The 20724-nt window shown below is 38.8% G+C and overlaps 1 protein-coding gene across 2 annotated transcripts in view; it reads right to left on the reverse strand.

The window, feature by feature from the left end:
* Positions 1 to 20707, reverse strand: part of cwc27 (CWC27 spliceosome associated cyclophilin) — a 29076-nt gene extending 8369 nt beyond the window's left edge. The window contains exons 1-12 of one of the 2 annotated variants that reach the window (XM_046066078.1): positions 20604 to 20707; positions 20299 to 20404; positions 19878 to 19974; positions 18363 to 18475; positions 18077 to 18220; positions 17783 to 17881; positions 17586 to 17689; positions 17114 to 17183; positions 16317 to 16396; positions 16188 to 16224; positions 15906 to 16081; positions 5553 to 5656 (exon numbers count right to left, since the gene is read on the reverse strand). In XM_046066078.1, coding sequence (XP_045922034.1) covers positions 5553 to 5656; positions 15906 to 16081; positions 16188 to 16224; positions 16317 to 16396; positions 17114 to 17183; positions 17586 to 17689; positions 17783 to 17881; positions 18077 to 18220; positions 18363 to 18475; positions 19878 to 19974; positions 20299 to 20340 — 1066 coding nt within the window. In that variant the 5' untranslated portion in view covers positions 20341 to 20404; positions 20604 to 20707. Of the gene's footprint in view, positions 1 to 5552; positions 5657 to 15905; positions 16082 to 16187; positions 16225 to 16316; positions 16397 to 17113; positions 17184 to 17585; positions 17690 to 17782; positions 17882 to 18076; positions 18221 to 18362; positions 18476 to 19877; positions 19975 to 20298; positions 20491 to 20603 lie in introns of those variants that run through there. The other variant, XM_046066077.1, reaches the window with a different exon arrangement.
* Between the last annotated feature and the right edge of the window lie 17 nt (positions 20708 to 20724).

Raw genomic sequence — 20724 nt, forward strand, 5'->3', positions numbered from 1 at the left:
CCTGAATGATTTGGAGGCTGTCTGCAGGGAGGAGTGGGCCAACATCCCTGCCGAAATGTGCACAAACCTTGTCACCAACTATAAAAACCGTTTGACATCTGTGCTGGCCAATAATGGCTTTTCTACAAAATATTAACATGCTGTTTGTCCAGGGGGTCATATACTTGTTTTTCCTCATCAGATGGTTATCAATTTTTATAAATTCATATGATGTGATTTTCTGGAATTTTCTTTGGGATTCTGTCTTTCACTGTTAGAATGTACATATGATTAAAATTATAGATCGTTGCATTCTTTGTAAGTGGGCAAACCTGCAAAATCAGCAAGGGGTCAAATACTTATTTCCCCCACTGTATATCTTGTTTGTTTAATCCATACACAAACTGTAAAAATGACAAGTCGGCTATCATTTAAGAAAAACACATTTCTCTGCAAATACTGAGCAGTCACTGGAATTTTCCAACACAGCCCTGGAAATCTAAGAGCCACACTTTCCCCACTTTGCAGTGTGTCAACATGGAAATCTGCTCTGCTGCTCGAGGGGCAAACCTTTTTCTCTTGATTTATGAAACCAACAAGTGATCCCCCCCCCCGTCACCTCTCCTGGTCTGCCTACCCGCTGCAGCCTGTGACATGCTGGATGCTGACTGATGATGCCCCAAGGTCCTACATGAGGAACACACATCACCTTCTCCAGCTGTTGTCACTAACTACTATCTTTGAGTTTGATGGCCTTTCTAACTACATTCCTCCCCTCTCCTGTCACCTGGGCTCAAGAGAGCTACAAATCAAGCTGCTGATGTTGTAGCAACTAAAGGCTGTTGTGGACGACAAACGCCTCTTCTACAGGAGAAAAGGCTGCCCCTTCTCTGTAAAACAATCAACAGCTTTCAGAGAAAAGTCAAACCAGATTGGTGCCAAGCTGTGATTCAGCGTTACTGCTGATCATCAATCAAAAACACATCAAAAATGATTTTGTCAGTTAGTGCTCTGAGGTCAACACCAACTATCCATCTTCGAATATGCAACAACCAAGACTGCTAAATATTTCAGAAGAGTCCTGTGAAAATAACTAACGTGGTCAAAAACTGTCAAACGGTATATTGAGAAGGCAAAATAACACGCTAATCTTGATCACAAGGTAATCAGCGTTTCAAATATCACTCTACTTTCGTCTTCTTTCTCAAAGTCAACAATATGCAACAGGCATCAGGGTAATAAAACACCAAGAGCACGCAGGCATAACCTGTGTAATATCTGCGGGGGATAAAGACTGCTGCCACATCATTTAGGGTGGGTATTGAATGGACAGTGGTTTCAGAATGGCTCTCTTATTTTTGGCTGTAGCACCCAGCGGTCATGCCAAGAGAGAGAAAACCAGACTACAGGAACAGGCTATAATTGATGGGTGATGAAAAAATAATGCACAAAAGGAATAAAAAAAATGTCTGAAGAGACATTTTGCTATTCACTCCAATCAAATTTAAAGTCATGTGCATGCCAGCCATGTGGGCGGCTGATGGTTGGGGAGGATGAGGAATTGGTACTGACTGATTTAATGCAGAACTTTGGCGCGATGGTCGAGAGTCACATTTATAGCAATATTACAGAAAATCAGCCTATTTCAGTTAAAGATCTTTACTCTATTTTGTGTGTTCTGTGTCTGTATTTTATGCATCTACGGGCTGGGTACAACAGACGACTGAATTACGACAGAAATAAAAAAGAAGGTAACTGTCTCACATAATTTAGGGCTGATCGATGTTATCACGACATCACTCAATCTCGATAATTATCACGATAAATGTCAAATCATTATTATTTATTTATTTATTTATTTATTTATAAGTTTTAAGGCTGATTTTTGCTCCTGAGTAAAAGTTGAAGAAACCAGATTGTTAATTGTGGTTTTAAACTTTTCTTTATGTTCAGAACAAACACTTGATACCAAAACAGTGGATCACTTCACAGATCTGAGGCAGAACATTTAAAACTATTATGATAAAATCTGTTTTCAACAAATATGCTCTATTAAAAATTAAGTAAAAACCTTTTCAGGCCCTATTCCTCAACAAAATAAATGTCTTAATTGAAAACGTGTTTATTAGTTCATAATTCAAATCAATTAAATCAAACATTAATTGAACATTGATTGAACCTTTGTTATATTGTTATTGAGGAAAATGATATCCAATAATGTTCATTATTGTTTTATTACCCAGACCTAGTGTAAATGTATTATAGTAAAAGTAAGTTTAAGCTATTTAAGTGCCTGAATAATGGCCAAACTGTGGGAATGTATTGCTCTTAAAACAAAGAATCCACTTTACACTGACGCAAACTCAACTTTCAATTCAATTTCATTTATATAGTGCCAATTCATAACAGAAGTTATCTAAATTTCACTTCTCACAGAGCAGCTCTAGACTGTACTCTTCGTAATAATATTAAGAGAGAGCCACCATGAGCTAGCACTTTTCGACACAACATCATGTTAGAGTCCAACCTTAATTTAAAACCACAGAATGAAAACAGAACAAAAGCAAAAACAATTATGTTAAGAAATGTGCCTCAACAAAACTCATGCAATGATTGTTCACCTCTGGTCCTACTGCGCTACAAGATGTATTGCAATGAAACACAAAATTGGTACTTCTCACTGTGTCATCAACATTTTTAAGATTATTTTTTGGCATTTGCTTTTATTGGACAGCTGACGACGTAGGCATAAATGGTAAACACAGGGAGGGAAGGGTATGACACGCCACAAAGGTCCCTAGCCGAGGGATTAATGGTATTTCTCTCAACCTCTAAGTCACCAGACGAAACCGTTTGAACAAGCTTTCCAAGCTGCCTCTTGGTTGGTTGGTTACACCATAAACAAATGACAATATATTAGGACATAGGAATAACTGCTTAAATATCCAAATCCAGTAAATGATCGTAGAGTCTGTCATTATGGTTCACTGAGCCCTCTTACCAGAAAAACCTAAGACCAATTTGATCATTTTCATCAATGCTTTGGTTTGTCTGCTTTTTCTCACTTTACCCTTGAAACTAAAGAAGGGAATCATTAAATGCTCGTGGATAGAGTTGCCAGTCAAACCAAATGAAGTCAATTTTGTTCCCGCTGACCAAATTTGGCAGATTTAGGGGCAAAAAGAAGCACTACCTTTTTGCTTTGGTTGCTGCAGTGCGCACATGCTGGTGTGTCTGCACATGTCTCCACATAGCTACTGCACACAAATGTAAAACAAGAAGAGCTGCACAATGCCACTGGTGTTGTCCACCACTTGGTATTTAATGTATAAGAATATAATAAAAATTGTATTTGTTGAAAGTTTTTGGATCTTCTAGTAAATCTAGAAAATCTTAAAGCTGAAAAGAATTGTGTTGATTAATTGATCAATCTCTGGTTCCAGCTTCTAAATTGTTAAGATTTGCTGATTTTCTTTGTCTTATATGATAGTAAACTGAATATGTTTAGGTTTTGTACTGTTTTATAAACCAAATCATTGATAAATTAATCAAAAATTAAAAAAAGACAAGTTTTTAGTTCCAGCCCCAAAATCTTTCAGCTTTTAAAGCACGTGTACCCAATGAACCTACACCGACCAGTCTGAGAAGCATGCGAGTGAAAAGAGACCAGAGGCTGACCTTCACAAAGAGGTCAGAGCAGAACCAGGAGAATGATTTAAGCTGTTAGGGATGGCAGTGTCAGTGCGAGCCTTAATGTGCGTGTGCAGCTTCTCCAGTGGGATGAGATAAAACGAGCCCTCACCACAGTGTTCTTCTGTGGCCGAGCTGAGTTTCAAGATTTACAGCATTTGAGCAGACATCCGTCTCCCCTGCAGTGGCCATTGGCCCATGACATCTAAGAATTCCATCTAATGGAATTAACTTTTGCTTCCAACACAGAAATGTAATGAGGAACTCTTAAAAGAAACTCTGCCTCTGGCAAAGCTGCCAGAGAAGCACAAAACAAAAGGTCCCTGGCAGAGTTTAAATACCTTGTAAGATAATGGAGGAGCTTAGGCTAGTTGCCACTCGGTATAACAATGCAGGGCTGTTACTGACTCAACACTTGAGTTTATATCTGGATCTACTGGGAGAATGCCTCTTTATGCTTAGGATGTTTTTAGAAACAGCTTAACTCTATGCAGATATCACTAAGAGCAACACATTAAGTCAGAGACACCAGCAGAATCTAAGGCCCCATCCACACTACTCCGTTTTAGTTTAAAACGGAGAAACAAATACGATCTCCGTCTACACCAGCGTTTTAGCTGCGTATCAGAGTTGATCTCCGTCTACATTAAAACTGAAGACTGAAAACGCACATCTAGTGGCCGTTCACGTACACAGGGCGTGCGCGTGAAGGTGTAGACATGAAGCAGATGGTCTATTCCATAGTTACTGAAGATTTGGAGAAAGAATAAAGAAATACAGATGAAGAATCACATCAGATTTGTTTTTTTTGCACGGACCAATAACGAGCTTGGACTGTGACGGTGGAAAACATACTGGGAGTCTGAGCACAGTAACTTATAAGTGTAGGCTATAAGTGTCATTCGCACAGTACAAAATATTTTAGTAAAAATACCAAATCCAAAACTCTGTCAGCAGCATCATGTTTCTGCTTTGCATGACTTATAAGACCCAATCAGCGTGGATGGGGCCTAAGAGCAAGACTTTAAGTCAGAGACACCAGGAGAACTTAGTTAATCTTAATATTAAAGTAAAATGTAATGATTGTATTTTGTGCTCTCTCCCCTAAAATTTTGAACCCAATCAGTCCCGAGTGGGCTCAGTGTCTGTAAACATAAAACCATCAGTGTTTGTGGAGAGGGTTAGGGAAAGCGTACCATAATGTTTGAGCAACAAAAGCCCATCATGTCTTTGGCTGGTGGTAATCCCACAGTTAGGCTGGTCCCTGCAGAACCCCCTGCAAACTATTTTGTTTTGTTGCACAACAATATATACACACACACACACAACCTCAAGCTAACCTCTGTGCCTAAGAGGTTTTTGCAATTTTCAAAAATGTGTTTCAGCATCAGCACAAACCAAAAGATTGAAGGCATCATGACAGACTGCAGTGTGGTGGAGACCTGAGGAGATCTGGGGGCAGATTTTTTACAGACTCTCATTGGCCAAAGTTACAAACTAACAAACACACAATGGGTTTGATGTGCAACTACGGCGGCCACTCAACAATTTTCCCCCATGCAATTTTCTGTGAGCTTTAACACAAAAATGCAGACCCTCGGGGGGGAAAAAAATAGACGCCTGCAACTAATTGACAAAAATCAGAGGGTTGCCTGTCTTAGTGTCCATTAGCGGAGAATGTAGCATGGACCACCCTCTTTGAGACTGTGTTCACACTTAGAGCTCTGTGGTGAAAGATTTCTCTTTCAAACATTCTTAAAAGCACCTAGTTGTGGTAAAATACATGTAAAATATATTATCAACCACCAATAAATTCACAGTATAATAGGTAACAGTGATACACATCCTTTAGTAAATGTGGGGAATAAAATGTGCTCACATACCCTCCTTGACTTCATCCACTGCAGGTTTTAAACTTTCTTCTTTCCTTTGCTTTATGGCCTGTAGTTCCTTCTTTAACTGGCGCGCCTCTTTCCGTAATTCATCACTGTGAGTGGGAGAAACCAGGTTGAAAAATTTAAACTCAACATATATAACTGTTATAAAGGATTACACCTGTAACAGACAAGAACGATGACAGAGCAACTGCATGGTGAAAAGGTAAAAGCAGACTTTTGCCTCCACTGGCTGCTGCTCTAAAAGAAGCAAAACATCATTTATTTTTTAAATTACATCAATACCTTTAATCTGACTGGTCTTCACAAACAAACATCACTTGTTCTGAAACATTATGCCTCTCAATATGTAATGTTCATGGCTAATTATGTTGGTATATAAAACAAACATGAAACACTCCGAAAGTGTAAGAATGAGGAATGTACATTAAGAGCGTGTGTTACTCCAATAAATTTGATGGAGCCCTAATAAAGTAATTGTTCCGCCCTCCAGGCTTCTGGAAAGCACTAGATTGTGTGTTGAGGTTGAACAGACTCAAGTGAGAAAAATGTCAATGTGTTTCTCATTTTGAGATCAGCAATTGTCTTTGTAAATACTTAAAGCTGTATTTTTTTACTTATTAAAATACTGTCACCTAACAGGGGTAATGAATACAGATCTGTACTCCATCTTGTACAGCTAAATATTTTCAAAATATATGCATGTGAGGGAAAATACGACTAAAATCCTGGAGGATAAATATTACTGTTGCGAGTGACAAGTCAGTCTATAAACTTGGTAATTAAGCCCCAAGTCAAGTCCTAAACCAAGACCAACAAGTTGGGATCTGGTTGGGCAGGTTTGGTTATTTTGGAAATATTTAAGATATTTAAAAAATATGAATATAGTTCATAATAACACAAATATTGTTCATAAAGATGAATAAATATGGAGGCACCACCCTGGAATCAGGGACCAATAACCAAATGTGAAAACAGTCTCCATAAGGGTTCTGCCCCCTATAAATGCCAATAGGTGACCATGCGGGTGGCACATCAGCAATAATCCAAAATTGCGGGAAAGCCCGTGGAGCTTTGCAGACAATTTTGGTACTCTGGCGTCGAAATGACTAGTAGGTATACAAGGTTTTGGAATCTGTGCAGTAGATGGCTTCAGCTGGCAGCCGCGACGTATTACTACGGTGCAATTGCCCCCATCAAAAAAAAGTGCTTCTTTTTGCCACCAACAGGCTCAGACTGTTAGACCAGGTATCTGACAACATCATGGAAAGGATCCCTACGAGGGAATCCTGGTGACACCCTCTGTTTTTAACAGAAAAGTCTCGCTCGAGGACAATTCTTGCTTGGCGAGGTGTTGCAGGAAGAGGACAGTGGAAACGTGAGTCCCTCGTTTCCACCGCTGTTTCCACCTCTCACGAGATTTTAGAGCGAAAGTCTAAAGTCATCAGATTCCTTATTTGAATCTGACCCAAGTCCAAGTCGTGTGACTTGAGTCCACACTTCTGCTTAAGCATATGGATGCAGTGCATATTCATGTAAAGCGGAGCACAACCCTTTGGATGAAAGCCATGTCACATTACTGTATGTGGTGTACAATAAACTACATAAACATCCTGTGATACATGAAATGCATAACTGTCAAATGCTGTTAGTGGCAGAAGTAATGAAAAACTTTCTACTTCCTTCCTTCATGTGGCACACCATTAAGTAGTACAGGCACTGCTCATGTCCAGCCACCCTTATAAAACCTTTAACTAGATGACAGAGGCAGGCCAAGGCACATCCTCGCCTCCTTTATTCAAGGTAGTGTCCTTTTTGGTAGATGGCCCAAAACCCAGCTCATGCAAGGCTAACTGCTGAACCAGGGCAGGCAATGCTGATTACTCTTCCCTTTCACATGATTGAGATTACTGCCAGTTGCAGAGCAGATATGTTATGTTAGGAAATGATAATATTTTTGTACTGCCTGACAGCTCTGTTTTTGTCCCATTCTCTTGCAGAGCCACAAAGCACAGGTAAGCTGCACAGTCTGGGCCCCTGGCCTAGAAACATGTGAAGCATCTCCAGACCAAACAATGGCTGCCTTTGTTTCTTACATCTGCTTCTACGTACTGATATTCATTTAAATCCTTTTCTTTCGTTTTATCTGGAACTTCCATTCTTCTGTTTCTAGCTCTCCAACACTTATATTACATTTGTTTAACGCTCTGACATTATCTGTGGAAAAGCATTGAGACATCACACTGAGTGATATATTAATTGCAAGTGCCTTGGCAAATATTAAGAGCGGTGGCTGTGACTCGATGTCATGTCTCGTCCTACTTAGCTTCACAACTGCTTCCAAGGATACATATGAGGGATCAGTCAGACATACAGTTGTTAGTCCTCTCTTTTCCTGAAGAAGAAAAAAGTTGCAGCTGAATCCAGACTGAGTTGCCAAGAGCAGAACTGGTTGGCAGAGTCAGACTTGGCTTGCGTCAGAAAGTCGCCTGCTCAGCTCCGTCTAGGAGCAACGACAACAAACCTCTTTTCTGAGACACACAGTGTACAGTATGGTGACTCAGATGAGACCAACCAGACGTGAGTAAAATAATATAATAATACAGGGACTATAGCTGACATTCAGAATTTCACATTTTACATAAGGTTGATTCAAGACAGATTATTGACATCCATCAAAAATAAACATAGCCAGTTAATGTTCTGTTTAAAATGTATAATTACTCCAGTAAGTGAGTTATTATGTCTGTGACGGTCTGAAGATTTTTTTGAGGACTTAATATGACTCTTGCGTGCAACCACTTTTGTAGCTGGGTTGTCCCAAATGCAACTTTCTGGTGAAGAATTTTAGTCTCCAGGGTTTTATCCTCAGACGTAGCAGAAAGGGAGGAAAGCTACAGCGGTTGACAGGTGACAATAAACAACTGTTTTCATGGGCTTTATATTACATATTATTAAATGTATAACTACTAAACTGCATTCACTTTGCGTGAGCCTTCGCGGCAACAGAAAGCCACTTACAGATGTGCAGTGAGGCCAGAAATCTGCTGCCTGAATTACTGTTGTATCAGTAGCCAACACCAGGGCTATTGTTTTAGACTGCATGTATATATTTGTTTTATCCACCCCCTTTATATATACAGTACGTATACACACTGTTTGATGTATCACTTTGTCCTCTACTTGTCCAGTTCAGAGAGACCTTCTTGACATGACTTCTAAGTGTATATTAAATGAGTCAAGTATGACGCAAGGCTCTTTTTTGAACCCAGTCCGGCCTCGTTTCCAGGACTGAGAGCGGAGGTTTTTATGCATATATCCTAACAGTGAGGAACAATTTGAACCGAGTGATAATTTTCTGCCTGCCTTGACATGCTGCCACTCGGAAAACAAGAGACGTATCCGAGGCAACGGCCAAACAATCGGCTCCACAGCTCCGGTGCCAATAAAGAAAAAGAGGCCAGAAAGGACAGGAAAAGTCCCAACAACACCTGTTAAGACACACCTTAGGGCTCAGAAAATTCCTCTCGAGACCCTCACATCACAAATTATTCTGTTTTTTTATTTTTGACTACCATAGCAAGAGTATTTTTGAGGTTTATTAGTGTTTGTGAAACAATCTCATAATCATAATCTAAAAATAAATACAGAATATAAAAATTATTTTTGATAAGAAACATAGTGTACACGATGTACTACATGAAGTGTACCAACAGAAGTATACAAATTGAGACACAGAATAAGATTGTGCTGTAATTCAAATATGCCCATCTTCTCCTAATGTCGTCACAGCTGAAACAATTGTGTGATCGACAGAAAATGTATCTGCAACTATTTTGACAATCGATAAAGTATTTTGTCAAGCAAAAATGCCAAACATTCACTGGTTCCAGGCTTTCCTCTGTTTTATACACTCATAAATCATAATCATTTTTAGACTGTTGGCAAAACAAACAATAACATGGACGCTAATAAAAATAATCGTATGTCGTATAATTTCTCATTCAGCAAAAAGTATGACTCTTGACTAATGCTCATCATCAAATGGCAAAGCTTGACTAATGCTTGCAAGGAGTGAGTTTTATTATAAAAATAACAAACAGCACCAAGGTGTTCCTCTTCTCGAAAAGGAGTCCGAGTCTTCAAGTTCAAACCTAATTATAACGTTAAATGTTAGAATTACGCATCACTAAATCAAATCAGGTTGCACCACAGAAACTCGTTCTCACATAGACACTATTTGTTACTAAATACACCCAGAAACTGCCAGGTGTTAACTGTTCTGTAGCTAACTGAACTAGCTCACTGAAAGACTTTAGCTTGCTAGCATACGAGCTGTTTAGACTAAAGAGGTAACATGAAAGATGGTCGACACATTGGACCTCACATTTGATCAAACTGTTAAAAAATTATGTAAACATATTCCTCTATGTATGTATATATGAATAAATAAAAATAAATAAAACTCTCCATCTGCCAGCAGGAGCGGAGACTCTAATGGTCATTTAAAAACATGCAGGCCAAGCAGAGACAGAAAAGCCACTCAGATGTTTTCATTAGCTGCCAGACAAACACACCTAAATGGGGAATACGAGATACATTATGAATCCTTTTTGTGAATCCCTACTTGTGGCTGGGGTCTAATGCCAGCTACAGATTATTCAGAAAGAGTGAAACCCAGAGAGCTGTGGATGATTAACTTTTCATAAAGAAAGCATATGAAGTGATTGGCAGGAGACCAAGGACTCTCTCATGATTCAGAACCATGCATTTAATACTCCAGTGTCTGGCAGGAGTCTGAGGCTGACACAGGAATTCAACAACTTTAAAAATAGTACAGTGATGACTGTATGGTTCATCAAAAATTCAATCGTTTTCCAAAATGTGCGAGCAGACGTACTTTCCTTTTTTGGATTTCTCTGTACTCTAATTGTCCAGCCTTAAAGTTACTTTAATACATGTAATTACTGATAAAGTTTAAAGGTAAAATAAAGCCACAGAATGATTGCAACAAGCCAGAAGTATGTCTAAAAGTAAAATTGAACACCCAAGTCTTATTCAGAGTACAACACAAGGATGGCAGCAGCAGCAGCAGCAGCAGCAGCAGCAGCAGCAGCTTCTCCCTGCTATGGTGGACTCAGACCAGTCTAACGACTGAGCAAGTGATGTGGATGAATGTACTAGAATAACAAGATGGCTGGGTGAACTCCCCTCAGGGGGCACTCCATGGCTTGGTCAAAAGCCAAGGAGAACTGTGAGCTGGAGTGGAGGAATCCAACCTCAACACAGGAATTTGCATGACTTTGCAGAGTGATCTAGACCAACACATTACCCACGCAGTGGACCAAGGTTCCTCTTTTAGAGCGGTTCATCTGCCTTGCAAGTATTGACTAGATACGTTGGTCTTCTGTTAGTTATGATGGAAGAAGAAAGTAATGAATTGTGTAGAACATTAGAACATCAAGTGCATCTTTTCATTTATATCAGTTATATTTGGTCGTGGATTTTATATTCCTCTTATATATTTTGCTTATTTGAGAGTCAGACAGCAAAAGTGCACACTGCCAAATGTTGACATTGATCACAGTCCAAGTGGGGTTCTGCTGGTTTTTAATCCATTTTCAAGAAGTCTTAACCCCCTCGTCCTAGACATGCATCGTTGTCTGGAACTGTTTCCAGCAAGCAAGTGCCCCATATGGGGCAGACATGCTACAGTGGGCCACAGATGTGTAAACCTGGCAGTTCCAAAACATACACAATCGGGCTGCCAAGAACTGGATTATCTCAAGCAGTTTTCGGCACAAAAGCGGCGGCGAATGCTTTCTTGATCTTTGCAACCTTTCCCTGAGAACGCATTGGGTTATGACCGATGACAAGAGACAGGTGCAGCCAATTAATACAGAGTGACGCAGCGTCCGGGGTACGGCCACTCGGGCAGGATAATTAGTGTCTGATGTCCCATTTAAGTTACACTGAACACAAGGCTAGAAGAATCCTTTATCAAAGACCAATCTGGCAGAAAACAAAATCCAGAAAAAGATGAAGACCAGAGCTGCAGCGATAAGTCAATTAATCCACTAACAAGTCGACTGACAAAAAAATAATTACCAACTTTTTTTAATAAGCAATTGTTTTAGTCATTTTTAAGCAATAACTCCAAACATTCTCTGTTTGCAGGTTTTTACACAGCTGGTTGGAAAAAAATAAAACATTTAAAGATGTCATCTCGCAGTCTGGGAAATTGTGATGGATATTTTTCACTAGTTAGAGACACTTTACAATCTAAAAGAGAAATTGGCAGATCAATCAAAAATTAAACTAATCGTTACTGGCAGCTCTTATTAAGACACACACACACACACACACACACACACGGCAAAATGCCAGAAGGAACATAAACTGATGTTTCAGAGCGCTACAAGCTTTTTTGGCCAAATAAAAATCTCTTATGTGACCTTTTTATTCTATTTTTGACGATGCATTCTTCAGACAGAAAACTGGGTCATAAGTCAAATTATTGTTTATGGTGTAATCATGTCATAATAATATGGTTCTATCTTTTTATTGTGCCATAAATTTCTGTGTACAAATGAATGATTCAGAGCTGTTGAAGATGTAATTAAAAACTGAAATTATACAGCTTCAATGATTAGTCAGTTGACAGAAAATAAATCAACTATTTTCATAACCGATTAGTCATTCTTTAAGACAAACACCACAAATACACTGCTTCCACCTATTCAAATATGAATGTTTGTAGTCTTTTGTGTCATTAAGCTGAAGATGTTTGGGTTTTGGACTGAGTGTTTAGACACAACAATCAATTTCAATATCACAATGGAAGCTCTAGGCATTTGTTTTTGCTATTTTCTGGGATTTTACACACCCTTATTTAAGTTTTCTTTTTACATACAAGTAAAGAAAAGATGTGAATAAAACCGATCACAGATTTGAACATCAGCTTAATTATATCTCAGTGATTTTACATCTATTTGCCATTTTGTGTTTTTTATTGGTATCAGAAAATGTCCATGTTAATATCATGATAATGATTTTAACTTTATCACCCAGCCCTAATCACACAGATACACAAACCCTTGGGCACAGCTTTTCAGTTATTATTTTTATTGATCTCCTGTAAAGGGACTTTATGTGGATGATGTGATAATCTTGATCTTGAGTTTTAGGACTATTAAAGTAATTTTACCTGTATTATTAAATTCTGCCGCCACATATTGTATACACCATATAAAAGTATGTGATAAGAAGTGTTATAAATAACAGGAAGTGTAGTATCTTCAGCCTGCAGTAACTGAAAAGCCATTACCAGAGACAGCAGAGGAAGCAGGCCCTGCTGGCAGAAGCAGCTCACACTGTGTCCCACAGCCATATGGAAGCATTTTGCTTCTCCAGTCATGCCCCGTCGGGTTTAACAAAAGTGGCGACTACCACATACACTGCTTTTGGGACTTCATTCAGTAGTGTCTTTTATAAAGCAACCCCTCTAAAGAGGCCTTCTTCAAACACAGCAAAACCAGACTTGATCAATAGCAACTAAAAAAAGGAGTGTCAAACAGTGAGCACAAAAGCTTCACAAGCATTACCAACAACATCAAACAGCACGGCAAGTTGAGACAAACTTAGTATAAATAGAATCTGTGTTGATTGATTGTGAGCACCAATCTTTATCATTTTCTTGGTTCAGTGACTGTACACTATTATCTGGCAACTTGCTCATGAATGCGAGCAAGTCCAAGCGTTTTTGCAATCATGGGATATTGCAGTGGAATATCATCTGGCTGCGGGACAGCAACGTTAAGATAGCTTTGACCTGATGCAAAAACTATTTTGGTTTCAGGGGACACTCCTAATTTTAGCAGCCTTGACCTCAGTCAATCAGGTTTGCAAATTTCCCCTCGGCCGAGGCCTGAGTACATAGCAGACACCGGAGAACTGTCCCTTACACATATCGCACACTGTACATCTGAGCGTTAAACGCAACAGCAAACAACAAAAGTCCTGTTTTCGAACTGAGAAAAGTGGCTGCTTTTAACATCCTCTCTCCTTTTTTTTGCCCCCAAGGTGACTAGATACCAGTTGGTGTTCCTCCTTGCCCACAGAGCAGCTGAATGAGCAAATCAACGGTGGGAGAGCAGAGCTCACCCTGCAACAATGCCCCCTTTGTCCCGCACTAACACTGTACCTACCAGCCTGCTCTTTGATTCCCTGCCAAGACAAACCACTGTGTTGGGTTACAGTTCTTGTAGCAAAACAATCTGCGCTTGTATTTAATATACTACAATCTGCCTGCATTGGACTGGCTGTCAGTCAAGGCACACACACACACACACACACACACACACACACACACACACACACACACACACACACACACACACACACACACACACACACACACACACACACACACACCTTATCCATTAGCACTAATGAGATAAGGGTATGTTGATTATGTGTGTTGAGGGCTACCTGGTAAGAGGATGTGGAGGGGAGATAACTGGCCAACTAGCAGCATCAAAGAGGGATGAAGGATAAATCACTCTCTCCTTTCTCCTCAGGTCATTTTCATACTAATTTCATCTCACACACCTTCCACTCACACTATTGGCTCAGACAGACGTACTGTTTGCTTCTTCAGCACAGTAAGTAATTCGTTTTGAGTGCCAACATTCCTGTTTCAAATAGCAGGTCTACTGATGTTGGTCCAGTGAGCTACAACTGAGATATGTGCATGTTTAGGGGTTGTGTGTGTGTGTGTGTGTGTGTGCATGAAAGTGATTGGATGTGTGTAGAAACAGAGCTGAAAGATACAGTATGTGGAGGACGATGACACCAGGAGAGAGCTGGGGAGACGCTGGAGCTACGCTCAAGAGCACCATATTCATGAAATCATGCTTTCAATATTAACGTTCATATCATTAAATGCAGTTCAAAACGAAAGTGCTACTATTAATTAGATTATTTTTGGGAAGACTTGGATATGAGGACTTATTTTAGACATACACATCTCAACACTGACTTTTTGAAAAACCTTCTTAAAGGACCAGTGTGTACCTAAGAGGGAGCCCTTTATATCTACAGAGGGAGTGGGTCCTCTTCCACAGAGTCTGCTACGTTTCTACAGGAGCCCAAGATGGACAAACGAAACACCAGATCTAGAGAGGGCCTTTTACAAGTTTACTGGCCACCGTAGTTTCTCCTATAGGCTTAGAACAGGAGGATGGGAGGGTTCAGTTTGTTGCAATCTGCAACCTCTAAATCCTACACACTGATCCTTTAAAAAGGGCCACTCCACCAATTTTATCCATGAACTTCATCATGTGGAGCACTACTCAGCCTTACTCACAGTTCAGTTTCTTCTGTGGCTCTGGAGGAGTTTTGCAAAATCTGAGAAAATGACCCTGATGATGTCATAGTGATGTCATGAGGGTACAAGCTTGGGCTTTGAGACTTAAAGGGTTAGTCTGCATTACACACTAGACTAGTGTGGTTTGAAAGAAGTGGACATTTAATGTGGCTAAATTAAAAATGCGACTGAGTTGCACTATGGGAAATGTAAGATGCAGTGTTTTTGGAACTTGACCCATGCAAAGAACTACATTTCTGGATATCTCGGTCTCCGCTACTTCAATTGTGACTCTTCTTTCTCCTCTGTCTCGTGTGAGTCCCCCAATGTTAATGTGCCACGCCACATTGGTATACTATATTAGTATACTATTGATATTGATCCGGGAATAACTATGAGATTCAGCAGAGGGTAGAGCTGAAACGATTAGTCAACAAAAAATTAATCAGCAATAATTTTAGTAACTGATTTTGTCATTTAAGTTCATTTTTAAGAAATACCTCCAGACTTTCTGTGGTTCCAGCTCCTAAAATGTATACAATGGATTTGCTGTGTTTTATATCATTGTAATCTGACATTTCATGGACCACATGATTAATCAGATAAACAAGAAAATAATAACTACTCAGTGGTGTAAATAAAATCATTTAAAGCCAAAGATCCTCCCTCTGTGGAGATGCTTATGCTTATCTGAAAAACAAAGTTTGGATCCTCATCTGATTGTTTTCATTAAACAGGAGAGGGTTACTCAAAGTCACCTATTCTCTGTATACACAGTTCATCAGCTCCCCCAACAGGCCGCTACGCTGCATTACAAGTGGAACACCAACATGATGAAACTTACTGAAGCTGTATATGACCAAGGGAAAACTCAAGTTTATTTGTTTGTTTATTAAACAAACCTCACATTTCTTGGATATAGTTTAATTAGAGAGACTCAGATTGAAAGTTGGGTCAGAAACATGCAGTCTTACCTGCGGTTGGTCTTTTTCCCTCGCTCCTCCTCACTCGGGTCCGTCGCTTTCTCTACGCCTTTCTCTTTCTGTAGCTTTTTACTGATGAGCTCTCTCATCTTCTCTTTCTTATCCGAGTCATACTCTTCATCTTCATCCAGGTCACCTTCAACTTCGTCGTCGTCCTCGTCGCCTGTCTGGAAAAGCACACTGAAATTTTCAATCACAGAAAAGCGGCTCTGGGAACTTTGTTTTGGAGCAAATGAGATGGAACTTTTAATCTTAACAGAACGTCTGACGTACTTCAGCTGTATCTCCTGATGTCCCCTTCTTCTTTACCCTTTTAAGGTAGAAGGAATATAGGTTTATATTGGAAAAGGACGTTGTAGGAGAAAGCGCTTATAATTATACTAAATGAGTCCTTGTACGTACTTATCAACTGCTGGGACAGAGCTCAGTCTGGGGTCATCTTTCAGGAGGTCATGGCTGCTTTTGCTTTTTCCCTTTAGAGTCTGAAGAAACATAAACAATGGTGAGCAGCTGATTTAGTTTGTTTATTTATTTCAATGCAACATCTATTTCTGAAACCTCCATATCATTTTAATATTTTAAAATCAGCAATATTAAGAACAACAAGGATTTTCAGAAGACAAAAGACAAAACAAAGACATTTACATTTTCAAAGTCCAATTACCACAAAGATTAGTTAGGCAGACTAACTTTTCATTCTAAAATATTGTGGCACAGTATACTCAGTATAACTGCCCTGCCAGAACCATCATATGTAGTGATTATAAACATTCATCTTGCATAAAAGATTTACAGATGGCTCCCATCAGCATTATTTGCCATTATCTGAGATGAACCAGAATTAAAAGCATGTGACATGGTGGAACCTGAGGCCAAAATACTGACTAACCTTTATAACTAGATAAATCCTGTTTGCTCTGATTGCACTGCTTATAGCCTGCACTAAATCCAAAACAGGATTGATTTTTAGATGTTTCATGTTGTAAAAATTAGATTAAATATGTGGCTTCGTTTAGACTCGCTCAGAAATGATAACCTGGACCATCCCTGTAGTTGTGGCGTGTGACTGACTGACAAAAGAGTCAATGGCAGGCATGGTCAGTTTTAATTAATGGTCTGTCGGACAGCGAGTAGAACTCAATAATCAAGTAATTTCACTGCTACATCACTATTTAGTAGACAGACGGCCACTTCAGTACCTGACTGACTTGATTCACCATCTCCTCTTCCTCTTCAGCTTCCTCTCCAAATGATAACAGACTGAAGTTCCTGCAAAAATCAACACGCCGTTGTAAATGAGTTATAGCGCCAGTGACCCAATGAGACTGAAGATGAAAACAAGACTGTAAGAAGAATCAAGAGCAAAAGAAAAGAACAACATATAACATCAAAATATCTTGTTCAGGTCTGAAAAATCACGTTACCTAACTGGACATCCAACACAGTACTACTTTATAATGTTGACTCAAGCAGGAACTGCTACTTTCATCTTGTGCTCTCGACTAGCTCAAAAATCGTTCTGTGACCAGATTAATGATCAATGAATTATGGCAACTTCTGTTACAGCATGTATTAAGGTTTACTGGTTGTCACAGTCACATTGTTAAATAACCATTTGTAAAAATACAGACAATAAAACATCGGAAAGACAAATGAAGTCTGAGCACTCACTTTGTGGCTTTTGACTGTGATTTCTTTCCCTCCTCTTTGTCTTTTTCCTTTTTGGTTTTCTTTATTTCACGGGGTATAATGTCATCAAATGGAGAATGAAGCACCTGGAAGAGACAAAAGGTCTTTACATCAGTATTTAAAGTCACAGACACAAATAATCGCCAAGCAAGTAAAACAGTAGTACAAGAAGAAAAAACCTCAGCCGTTTTTATTTTGTGAGGATTCAAAGGTCTTTCCTCGTCGTCACATTCAACCTCTGCCAGTCGGAGCATATTATAAACGGTGTCTCCTGTGACCTGCGTTTGGAAATGTTAAAAAAAAAAAAAAGAGAAGCACAAATGGTCAAGTACACTTTGATGATTTCTTAACATTACGCTGATCTGGGTCCAAGCATGCGGGAAGTGTTTCACGCAGACAGTAACATCCTATGTCAAAAATCTGGACCCGGACAGAAAATATTTATACAGGTTGCTACAGTTCTTCAGATTTACCTTGCCCAATATGGTGTGTTTATTGTTGAGCTCATCTGCACGTCCCAAGGTGAAGAAAAACTGACTGCCATTATCATGCGGCCCAGCATTTGCCATGGCGACCAAACCTCTCCGATTGAAGCGCAATCTGGAGTGAAATTCATCCTAAAGTTTTTTTTTAAAAAAGACACAGAAAGATGATTTCAGTGGCAGCTACATCCTCTAAATGTTTGCTTGGGCACAGGAGTTTGTTTTTCATTCATACAGATTCATACAGAACAATCAAAAAGTAGAGAAGCAGTCTGACCTTGAATGGCCGGCCATAGATGGAGTCTCCACCCGTCCCTGTTCCAGTGGGATCTCCCCCCTGAACGATGAACTCACGCACCACTCTGTGAAACACTGTGCCATCATAGTAACCTAGAGGATACAGAAATATAAGACAATAAGGTAACACTTTATTTCACAGGCCTGTAATTTCTGAACAATTTCCCAATTATTTCCATGAGTTATATAACGATGTCATTTAATGTAGTAATTACAAGAAAAATAAAAACAGTCTTCAATTGGAACAAGTGAATTAACTGCAATTAATTGCTGGCCTAAACTAGAGTATTTAAGTCATTGCACAGCTGGTCATTTGTTTGTTTTCACAGGCAGATACAAAATCAGTGATAAATTAATATTTAATTGGGTTTAAATTGAGCTTTTCTTTCAATAACATTATTTTTGCTCCTATAATTAGTACCAAATAACATAGTTCATTCAGGAAATTTATGGACCCATAAAAAGAAGCATTACCAAAGAAATTAATGTCAGATGTTAAATAACCAATGCTAGGTTTGTGAGAAAAAAAAATCTATTCATTTTATCCATTTTCCATTTCTATGTAGTGAGATTAATGAGTGGATAATCAAACCAGTGATGAAATCAGCTACAACCACGGGCGTAGAACTCAGTGGTCTCAGACAAGTCTGTTGAAACTTATACAACATAAAGGTGAGCACATGTAAAGACATTTTGTCAGGATGTCTAAAAACAGAGATCTTATTAACTATTAAAAATAATTAAAAGTGTCTTTATACTATCATGAAATAAAATATAAATTCCTTAGACTTCTATGTAAAGTATAGAACCACAACCACAATGTAATGAACTTCAACATTTTAACACTAAATATGAATCCACATTTTTAATTGACAGGGATTTCCTTTAAGCCCTACTGTTGCACCACCACCACGATGAGGAATGCATATTCTAATATAATTTTAGAATAACATCTGTTGTATATTTTGGAAACATATTTATTTAAAATTGCAAGCACCATCATACCACATACCCCAGAAAAAGTGTGATTAGCTTCAGTCCATATTGACTATTCTCAAACCACTACGTGATGCGTAATTTACATTTTTGCTTTAACTGTACATGAACTTGTTTTATGTTTTATTCGCTGCACACCACTGTGCGTGATACTGTGTGTGTCTATGTTTTACATTGATCGCTATAAAGCACTTTATTACCTGCAACGAAAAGTGCTATAAAAATAAATATATTGTTCTTCTTCCTTTTATATTACTATTAAAAGTTCGTCAATAGCGGTGTCTTTTCAGATACATCTGAAGAAATATATATCGCAACATGGATGCAGAAATTTTCATGCACAATATTTGATGTGTATATTTGAAGGTAAAAGCAGACCTCTAAAAACTGGGCAGATGCGTTTGGGAGACTGATATTGGTGTAATGAAGGCTCTTTAGCAGGTTTGTTTTTAAAACTTCTGCAGTGTGTTAGAAAGGAAGCTGACTTTTTAATTCTTACCTTCCATGCACAGTTGCACAAAGTTCCTGCATGCTTTAGGAGCCTCCTTGGACCACAACTCAATGTCAATGTCTCCTGCTGAGGTCTTCAACAGGACCTAAGAAAAGATAAAAAAAAATAAGACATCGTAACCACATCTGAAACAAATAATATTAGCTACAAGACATAATGTACATTGACATTTTAAAGTATCAGTGTTTTAATTAATTACGACTTTTAGAACTGTAGTAACGTTAGTGTAAAGTTGCAAGTGTAATTTATCACATTGCTGCATTTTAACCGTGATCATTGAAACGTGCTAAGTAGCTACACGTCTTCAACGTTATAAACTTTAAAATTAAAGCATATATTGAGGGATCTTGTTTGAAATGCACGTAAAAGGATAAAAATGAAAGTTAAATTACCAAAAAGTCGCGCTCACCTTTCCATTTGTTGGTGGCTCTTGAATGTAAATATTGCTCATGCTGCCGCTGAGGTTGTGTTTGTCGTTGAAGCAAGAGAATTGTGTTTTTCACACCGTCTGATACCTTAAAATATAAAACAGTATGTGACGTTTGTTAAATTAGCTTGCTTTGCAAGTGGAAAACATCATACTTTTCCAGCTACAGCCATATTGGCCAAACATGTAAGATTATTGTTTACTTCAGAGTGCGTGGGGGGGCTTCTCACTTAAAAAACGCACTGCTTATTTTTAATTTCTTGAAATATTAAAATTAAATCAGTTACCTAGTTTTCAATTTACACTTAGTGGATACTTCATTCACATGAGTAACAACCTGTACAAGTGCAGGTGACAGAACAATCCCAAACAATATTATAGACTCCCCTAAAGTTGACTTTTGGTTTG

The sequence above is a fragment of the Micropterus dolomieu genome, linkage group LG13 (genome assembly GCF_021292245.1).
Source record: "Micropterus dolomieu isolate WLL.071019.BEF.003 ecotype Adirondacks linkage group LG13, ASM2129224v1, whole genome shotgun sequence".
Classification (NCBI taxonomy): Eukaryota; Metazoa; Chordata; class Actinopteri; order Centrarchiformes; family Centrarchidae; genus Micropterus; species Micropterus dolomieu.